Source organism: Eurosta solidaginis, chromosome 5, assembly GCF_040869045.1.
Source record: "Eurosta solidaginis isolate ZX-2024a chromosome 5, ASM4086904v1, whole genome shotgun sequence".
Lineage (NCBI taxonomy): Eukaryota > Metazoa > Arthropoda > Insecta > Diptera > Tephritidae > Eurosta > Eurosta solidaginis.
In genome coordinates, this window is record NC_090323.1 from 196,460,994 (window position 1) to 196,471,175 (window position 10,182).

Below are 10,182 nucleotides of genomic sequence, written 5' to 3' on the forward strand. Positions count from 1 at the left end.
TATGTTGCCGCAGAAAAAAGCCAAAACCAAAGGAGCCCTTAAACTGTGACTGAAAAACTGCTAAGTAGTTTAACTGGAGTTAAAATTTCACTAGAGTTTAAGTAAACTTAGTTTAAGCTTAGCTTAAGCTTAGCTTAACAAACTACTGAAAAACCGGGCCTAAAGCAAAATAATCTTTAGCACGTTAACAAGTAGGTGCATTCTTGATGGTGAAATAAGAACAGGAATAAGATGGATGTGTATGTTAGACTTATTTATGCCTATTTGTAAATGCATACATATGTACCTACACATCAGCTTAAATATTGACGATGAAACGCATATAAAAGGACCCACAACCTTGGTAGACAGCATCAGAAAACAAGAAAGCGAGTATTGCTTCACATCCATTAGTAGCGCTTCCAAGTTCAAACACAATTTTAAAGCTCGATTCAAATTAAGAATGCGTCTCGCATTATTAGTTTTCGGTTTCGGAGTGCTAATCGCAACGTCCTGTGTTGAGGCTACCCCGATAGCTTACCTCGCCACACCTTTACTGCGATCATACCCATATGTTTATAGCGCGCATAGTTCCTCGTTGGTCACACCTAACCAACTGCAATATCACACCCAAGATGGTTTGGGTCACTATGCTTATGGTTATGCTGAGCCTCACTCGGCCAAACAAGAAACGCGTTCATTAGATGGCATCACACGTGGTACGTACAGCTATCTTGATCCGGCTGGAAAACTACAAGTTGTCGACTACACTGCTGATGACGATGGTTTTCATGTGGCTGCAACCAATTTGCCGCACGACAAAGCTGGAGTAAAAACACAACAACCATTGCAAGAAGCAACAGAACAACAGGAGCAGCAACAACAGCAAGAACTCCAGCAGCCCTTTCGTGGGACAGCAACGTCAGTTGGGGATTCCATTGCCACCGACGTTGCAACAACCAGTGACAATCGGCATACAAGTAATCCGGAGACTTTATTGCGCTTTTATGCGAGGCGTGAATCTGGTAGCGAATCCTCTGCAACCAGCTCAATTATTGGGTCTGTACAATTGCCTCAGCCCGTGGCCGATACAATTGCCGTGGCCGCTGCAAAGGCGGAATATCTAAAACGGAACGAACAAGAGACAAAATTACATGAATTAGCTCAACAAGGCCATCACGTTGTACCGACCGTTGTTTCAACTGCCATTCCGCGTGCTGTTATTCCAAGTATTTACCGTTACGGTTACCCATGGAGATATTACTATTATTGATAATGGTGCGTGAAAAACTAACAAATAATGTACCTAAAAGTATTTGTCAGAGTGGCTCTTAATAAAAAAAGAGGATCTAATGAAAACCTTGTTCATTATTTATAGATGGGGGAGCCGAAACAGCAAAGGCTGGGTGTTCAGAGAAGAATGCGCGTCCCAAGCAGCACTCGGGGAGATATTGGTTTTCCGACGGAGTATTTTTTTTTTTTGATGTATATTGGAACCATTTTCCGTCATTGGATTTGCCTACCTTCTGAACCCTTTTTCGAAAAATCCTTTTTTTGATTCTCTTGGAAGCATTTGTTCGGCTCGAACCATTTGGCTCGGTCGATCTGTCTGCATATGTCCGCGATGGAGTATTTTATGCGTCAGTGTTCCCATGTGGTCCTTACTTACTTACTTAATTGGCGCTTAACCGTCTAAACGGTGGTCCTCCTCATCGCAAATATTGCTTACAGCCTGCAGGTTCAAGGCGGTAATTCTAAAGATTTTCTTCTTATAAAGCTTGTATATGAACGCATCAGCAGCGTTCAGCCACTGCCCTTGTTAGCTCTACTGGCTTCTTGTTGTCCTCATAATCCTACATGGAGCTAAAGAGGTGCACCTTGCCATGGGCGCTACTCACAGGGGGCGCCAAATGGTCCGCAAATCAGAACTTCCTGGATAATTTTTATTTTTATTATAACTGATTTCTGGAAAAAAAATTCTGTATTAAAAAATGCATGCATTTCCGGAACACTTGCGACAGGTTGTGAAATACTTAATTGAAAGCATATACACATATTTTTTTTTTCACGTTCAACGTAACGATGGGAATTATTAAAAAATGCTTTAACGAAAACTGTCAAACGTGAATCTGAAACACGATGGAGCGCCAGAATACAAGCGGTTAGCGTTATTGTCCATGGGCTATGGAATGTAGTAAAACACTTAGAACAATTAGCAGGGGACACTAACACCACAAGTGACACCAGAAGCGAAGCTACAGTTCTGTTGTAAACTATACTAAATTTTAGTTTAATAACATGAGTTCATTTCTAGTATGATATCTTAAGTAGGATTGATCGTGTGCAGCTCAGATTACAAGATACGGGGATGAATATTAGAGAAGCGTATCATGATCTTAAATCATTATCGACCGAAATTCGAGACACTCTCTGTGAAGAAGCAATAGAATAGGCGAAGCCTCTTTGTGAAAAATGGGATATTGATATAGTAAAACGTGTAAGAAGGCGCCGCAAAATGCCCGGAGAATCGGCTAGAGATGTTGGTGGATCCGCAGAATGTGAAATTTCCCGCGTTATGAAAAGTGTTCTCGATCGTCTCCAACAAGAAATACGTACAAGATTTACACGACTAAAAGACCTTAATTTTAGATTTGGATTTCTCTTAGACGTTGGAAATTTTTTAAACAAGGATAAGAAGAACTTGGGTCAATTTTATAATACAGATTTTGATGGAACAGAACTTTTTATCGAAATATGTGACTGCAAAATATTACTTCGCAGTGGAAAAGAAAATGAACCTAAAACTCCCTTAGAATTACTTACTTTTATAAACTCGTATGGAGAAGATGATTTGCCAAACTTGCGAGTGGCACTTCAAATACTCTTGACTATCTCAATATTAATTGCTAGTTGCGAACGTTCATTCAGCAAATTAAAACTGATTTTGACATATTTACGATCAACGATGGGGCAAGGTCGCCTAAGTGACCTAATACTGTTTTCACACAGACGGCTTATTGAATAATAAAGGCAGTTTTCTACATTAAGACGCTTATGGAGCTCAATCTTCCCTACAAAATTCGAATCTATAATTATTTCATTAGAAGCTAATCGAGTGCCTAATGAAGTCAAAAGCACAATGCAACTCTGTTGGCAGCGTTCCGCTTCTTAGTTTTTGGTGTGTTCAGTGCTTAAAAATGGCATTTGTCAAAGTAAATGTCATTGCCTGCATGGCGGAACGATACAAGGTGGCCGCATCGAACAGCTCATTATAACCTTTTTTATTTGATTTGATACATCAACTACCGGCGCAGTACAATTTTGACATTTGTCCATCGAATTTACAAGTACATAGAATTTTTTTTTATGTTTGTAGGTATGTCACCATGCTGCCACCTTGTATCGTTCCGCCATGATTGTCTGTCATATAGCATTGTCATTTTATTCGCTTGACATTTAATCCTTCATACTAATCGAGCAGTTACTTCTGTGTGAAAGCAAAAAACTTACGATTTCATTAGAAGGTGAAATGAGATCATTAAGTTTCTGTGTGAAAACAGTATAACATTATTAAGTGTGGAAAAAGAAATATTTGAAATGATAAATTTTGATGATATTGTGACGAATATTAGCAGCACTAAGCTGATACTAAGTAAATGAAGGCACAACAACAAGAAAGCAAGCTACCACTCTTGTGTACATCAAATAAATCATCATTTATACACATACATACAAGGCAATGATGAGATACTCACAAAAGCATGTAGTCATCAGCCGAAGTTGGTTCTCACACATACACACGCACATATGTACCTCAATTACCAACAGGAGATACAGCAGAAGGCAAAACGTCTAGACTGTAGTAGAAATATGCGAATAAAGCGACGGAGAGTATAAAAGCAGCGCAAGTTGAGTAATCAGGAATCAGTTTGATTTAAACACGCTGTCAGTTGTGAAGTGAAGTATAAATGTGAAGTATAATTGTACTACACCCAAAGTAATCTAATAAAGACCATTTTGAATTACTGAATATTGGAGTTATTTATTCGACAATTTAGCGATTCGAACGTTTGCTAAAGGTGTAAATTAAGCGGAGTTTACCTAAATCCGTTACAATATCATTGATATATTTGCTTCCTCAAAGTCAAGCAAAATTTGCACATAGATATTAGTTTTACTAATGTATTTTAATCGTATTATTATTAAATATGTAATGGAGTCTACTTATATATGATATCTTCAGCCCATGATAAAAATAGAGGAAGGTAAGGCCATTATCTTTTGATCTTTAAACAAAATTTAAAACTCTCTCAAAAACTTTGTGGAAATGTCAAACCAAAGAACACAAATAAAATTTTTAGCATATTTGACTTTTACAAATACCCGATAAAAAATAAAAATAAAATAGATCGAAAATTTGGTATGAATTTTTTTTAGTTCGGTTTAATAGTTTGCTTTATATTTTTTTTTTTCATTTGTACGATTTAACCATGCATGATAGGGTGGGTCGTTTTGTATGGACGAAAGTTAACCGATAAAGCGCCATCGATTTTTCGATAGGATTTCGGCTCAGGAAAAAAAATTCCACTACGCATAGCCAAAAAAAATATTTTTTCGAGCCTGCGAAATTTAATTTTTTTGGCTTTTTCGACTTTGATTTTTAAGGTTTTTTTCATGACCTACTAAAAAAATCTTCATATGTATACCCTGTCCGACCAAAATGTCAGCTAAAAACGTTTTTCAAAAAACTGTTATCGACAACGTTTTTACATATGAAAATTTTTTAGTAGGTCATGAAAAAACCGTAAAAATCAAAGTCGAAAAAAAGTCAAAAAAATGAAATTTCGCAGGCTCGAAAACATATATATACATATTTTTTTCTTTCAAAAAACTGTTATTGCCAACGTTTTTAGCAGACATTTTTGGATCGGACAGGGTATACATGAAAATTTTATAATCAAATGAAAATTTTTTTAGTAGGCCATAAAAAAACCTTAAAAATCAAAGTCGAAAAAAAGTATAAAAATGAAATTTCGCAGGCTCGAAAATTATTTTTTTGGATATACGTAGTTGAACTTTTTTTCCTGAGCCCAAATCCTATCGAAAAATCGATGGCGCGATGTCGGTTCATAAATCGATCCAGTCTAATGCATGATCGTAATTTGCTCATACCAGCAATGAGCTTACTTCCATCATTAGAGATGTTGCAGATCTTGCAGCTGGACGATTCATCTAGTCCAACTGGGGGATATTAATTTGTGGAGGTGGAATTTTTCCGACACCTTTTCCCCCACTTTGGCATTAAGTGGGACATCCCGATTTTGTTTTGATGACATGGAGAGAGCAGCGTATTTATACATTTTTCTGTTTATCAGCGACAGAACTAGGCGGCATAGCCGTTTTCCCGTCCGTCCATGTATGGTAGACTGGGTCGATTTGTTAACCGAAACGAAATTTCACAAGCTCGCAAATTATTTTTTTCGGTATGCGTAGTTGAACTTTTTTTCCTAAGCCCAAACCCTATCGAAAAATCGACGGCGCGATATCGATTAACTTTCGTCCATACAAATCGACCGACCCTAATGTATGGTACTTACTTTTGTTGTACAAATCCCTCGCCTGGGTAAATAGGCTAGAACACCCAAGAAACTTTAAATAAATTCCTCTAACGGAGGTCCAAGGAATCGAGCAGTTCAGTATGGTTTTAGCAAAAACAAGTTGCTATTACAGATTTTTGTTTCACATTACAGACGAATAGATGATTTGTGCTATACACCAGGCTAGGTCCATACATAGAATCGAAGTTGGGGCAGAGTAACGCGTATATCCTTCGGAAGTGTGCATTCTTCTCCGGCGATGTCTGCAAAGGCTGGAGCCTGACTTTGAAGGAAATCACAGACTCTGCTTTCGTGTTGCTCTGGATCATACTACACCAGATCTCGTCATACGGCTTATGCAGATGTCTTCTTATCTGCCTTGGAGGCACAACTACATCAATCAATTGTCTTTTGGGCTGCCTTGTAGCTCAGACGTTTTAAGAAGATATTCCGTGGCAGTTCTAAGTGGGAAATTTGGTAGCCCTGCAACTTTCTCGGTTGCAGCGATTTGAGGATTTTGATGCATCTTTGTGCATTGTAGGCAATTTCGGATACATTTGTATTGAAGCAGAGACTGTGTTCGAACGTCACAACCAAAAGTTGTTGGGGTTCCACAGTAGTAACGTTATGCCATCGAAGTGGCTGTCCAGTTGTTGTGTTTCGTGCAAAGTTGACGTCGTGAACAATATGGCCGTATGTACATTAAATCAGTACCAAGTCCTGTGATGTGAAAAATTTTCAAGAGACGAGGATATAAATGTTTATTTTGCAGCATATCTTTGTTTTGTTGATTCCAGTCTGCATTCGCAGAGCCATGAAGCCGCCGGACGAAACTAAGTTCCTCCTCTAAGCCTGTCCACCCGCCGAGGAATGAAGCTTCCTCCGTTGTTGTCCTTTAGCAACTAGGGCAGAGTTTCCTACATATATTTCAGGATGAGGGTGCCAGAGTTATTATGACTTTCCCACCGTTATGATGGCTTTCCAACCAAAATAATTACAATGTAACGATTAAGAATTCGGGGGTTCTCATAAAAAGTTTGAGCTTAACGTTAAAATATTTAATATAATAAAATAAAAATGTAATGTTCGCTTATGTAAATTTTTTTATAATGAAAACAAAATCAAAATAAAAAATATTTGGCCCCGGGCGCAAGAACACCTCACTACCCCACTGCTCCCAGGACAACTTCTGCGTTCTGCAGCCCAAAATCCGTATGCCCTCTCTATATCCCGTAATTCCACTTGCGAGATGCTAGGCGTGTCAACAATACGGACTAACAGCAAGATACTAAGTTACTCAAAGAAAACTTCAATATGGAATTAGCTTCTTCCTGCTCACTCTATCTCTACTTCAGTCCCTTCTTGATGAGAACGAACGTGCCTTGTAGATTGCGTAATTCAACCAGGGTGTGTGACTCAGACTCACGATATGGCAATTTATCGTTTTTAATAGCTCAGAGGCTGAAGTGCTTCTGTGCTCAAGTGCTCCGGTTACCCTTCCGTAGGCTGCTCGCTATACTTTATTCGACTAATTTTATTGTCTATCTGGGCGCCTTGATACCTGCTTAACGCTTGTGGAGACGGGGAGGGTAGAACTACTCAGAGTGGGCAATTGCAACTGTACCAATATTGTCGGTAAACAATAACAGCTCTGTTCCGCCTGGGTTTTCATCTAATCAATCTTTGGAAGCCCAGGCATGTTTGCTTTATTGTTTTATTCAACCCGCAGAAGCGAAGTGAGCTGTCATCGCTGAGGAGCTCCTCTGCTAGAGTGGTGGATAATTTTACTACATTTACATCAAAGGAAGTAGCGTTCGTGTGTAAAGATCCCCGCAAGTGCGAAAAGGTTCTAATAGGTTCACCAGCGAATGTTACGGGTAATTATTATTTTTAACGCACTCTTAGCTAAATGTGAAACGGACAACCTAGCGATGCTACTTCGAAGTAATTGCTTTACAGCCTGCTGAGTATATTTCTCGCCAGCGTCCAACATCATGAGGCGCGGTGGCAGCAACTAAGCATCTTTCTTGGATCAGCTGGCTCGCTATTAAGACGTTTGAGGTCATCCTATAAGTTTCAGTGCGGGTTCTGCCTTGATCCGATACATTAAACCGCATTCAAGTGAAAACAAATTATTGGTTGGAATAGAGTCTAATACGAAATCCCACAAACTGCCTGATTCGCTTCGGACGTTGTAAATTCCACTACCAAGTTCAAACATTAAAAGATCTATGACACAAGAACATGCATTCAGATCGATCATTCCGTGATGGATAGAAACCATGCTTTTAGTTTAGTAGACGAAATCATTATTCGAAGACCTTTTATGGACTCGGTTCGCACCAGGTTTCATAACTCATCTCTCTTGTGCACCGACTGAGTTGGGACGCTAAAAAATATGAGGAGTGGAAGCTTATTTCCGAAAACAGCGACATAGTAGCCGTTATTCAGAATGCTTGGTTTATGAAGGAAATACTTCTTCGAAGTTTTAAATTGGTTTATGTGGTCATAAAAGCCGATTTCACAACCCAAAGTAATGCCAAATTCTCAACTGGCAGTAGTCCATTTTCTTTACAGACCTTCCTGGCCTGACTTGGGGCTTTTTATGCGTCCAACCCGCTCTAGAAAGTATTAGGTATGATACTTTGGGCCATAACTGAAAGTGTTGGTTTTGATACCGAAGAATGATACAACGAATAATTTCCGGTGTACCTGCCCTTCCTTTACTATGGTCAGGGACAGACGTGTAAGAGTTTGCTTAACTGCACTTTCTTCCTTATGAGAGATGAAAAGGCAGAGCATTTTTAGTGCAGCTGCCAAGTTTTCGACAGGAACTGGTATGAAGCTTAAGAATAGTTATGCAACCTCTAGCTTCACAGAATTTCCTGCCTTGAGTTGGATTAGACGGTGGAAAAATGCATATATGTCTACACTGCCTTTGCTAGGACGAGGTAAGAAACGGAGTTTAAATTTTCTCTGCGCAATCCACATGATTAGGTTAGGTTAAACTGGCCGGTCCATGAGGACCTCACATAGGATGAATGGGTCCGTAGTGTTACCAGAAGTTTGTTTTTAACAACCAAACTGAAAACCCCTATCAAAAACCAGGACCTATGTTATAAAATAACTCCGTCCTCTTGGCAAATACTAGAAGCTTCCCAGGACTTAAGACACTTGCTCCTCCTCCAACCCGCACTTCCTACATCTGCTATCACTAACCAAGCCTAATTTAAGGGCATTTGACGCCAGAAGGCAATGTCCAGTCAGAATACCCATCATGGGTCTACAGTCCTTTCTTTTTAATAAGAGAAGCAACTTAGTTAGTCTAAGGTTGTAAGACCTACACATAATCTTCGACACTTTACAGCCCCGCGCGTGAACCCACGCATTTCCCGCTTGCTCGATCATGTGCACCTCTCCCCTTCGCTTAATCTCGCCCAGTCTAATTGGGACGTCTACGGAGTAAGCTTTAAGGGATGCGTCCTTTTTAGCTATTTCATCCGCTTTTCATTCCCATCTATTCCCATATGTCCTGGGACCCAATATAGATGTATGCTTCTCCCTGTCCCGACTCTCTCCAGAGACTGCTTACACTCTAACGTGCACTTAGATGCTGTGCTATGCGAAATTATTGCCTTAATTGCTGCTTGACTGTCAAAAGTTAACACGGTTGCAGCTTAAGCTATTCTCTTCCAGGGTTTCTACTGCTTTGGTTACGGCAAATACTTCCGCTTGGAAAACACTACAGTAATCCGGCAGCCTGTAGGATCTGTTGATTTCCGGATCAGCACAGTATACCGCAGACCCTACTCGTTCTACTACTTTGGACCCATCTGTGTACACATGTATCGCCTCGTCCGCAATTTGTGCACCCTTGCGCTAACCGTCCACCTCTATTGTAGCCTTATGATCTCCCTCGAAGCCCGGATAGGGAATCAGTTAGTCTGTTCGTCTAGTGGTTGATGACGCTATACTAGTATGGCCGAATAGGGCTTACAATCGCTGTAAAAACCCAATGAATGCCGTTGGGGCCTTCTTCACCTTCTCCACCACGTTGAGCTTCCATGACAACTTACTGTCTAGGATGATTTCTAGATATTTTGTGTAAGGTTTCTCCTGTAGGGGCACCCCTCTTAACTTAGGCCTGGTCCAATTTGCGACCTTGTACCTCTTTGTAAACAAGACCATATCGGACATTAAATGCCCAGGTATGCATATCCCGAAGCGCCCGATCAATCAAAGAGCTAATCGTTGGAAGCCACTTTCCACTTATGACAATTGCCACGTCATCTGCGTAAGCCGTAAGTTTTACGGGTCCCTCATCGAATCGCCTGAGCAGTTGGTTGATGACCAACGTCCACAGCAGAGGTGATAACACCCCTCCCTGCGGAGTGCCCCTGTCCGCTGATTTCGTGGCTTCGTACAATCCCCATTGTGATGTAATCTTCCTGCAATTTAACATGCAGCTGATCCATCTGGTTAAGGCTGAATGTACTTTAATGTAGTTAAGGCCATCCATAATCGCCCATTTAGAAACCTTTTTGAAAGCACCGGCAATGTCTAAGAAGACTGCTAGAGTATAATCTTTATATTCCAGGGCTTTCTA

The 10,182-nt window shown here is 40.1% G+C and overlaps 1 protein-coding gene across 1 annotated transcript; it reads left to right on the top strand.

The window, feature by feature from the left end:
- Nucleotides 1–375: 375 nt before the first annotated feature.
- Cpr72Ea (Cuticular protein 72Ea) lies at nucleotides 376–1,252 on the top strand. The gene has a single exon (XM_067792006.1). The coding sequence runs from the start codon at nucleotides 443–445 to the stop codon at nucleotides 1,250–1,252; it is 810 nt and encodes a 269-aa protein (XP_067648107.1). The 5' UTR covers nucleotides 376–442.
- The last annotated feature ends 8,930 nt before the right edge of the window (nucleotides 1,253–10,182 follow it).

Excerpts from the sequence above, each read along its gene's own strand:
- Cpr72Ea (XM_067792006.1), top strand. The coding sequence starts at position 443 with ATGCGTCTCGCATTATTAGTTTTCGGTTTCGGAGTGCTAATCGCAACG.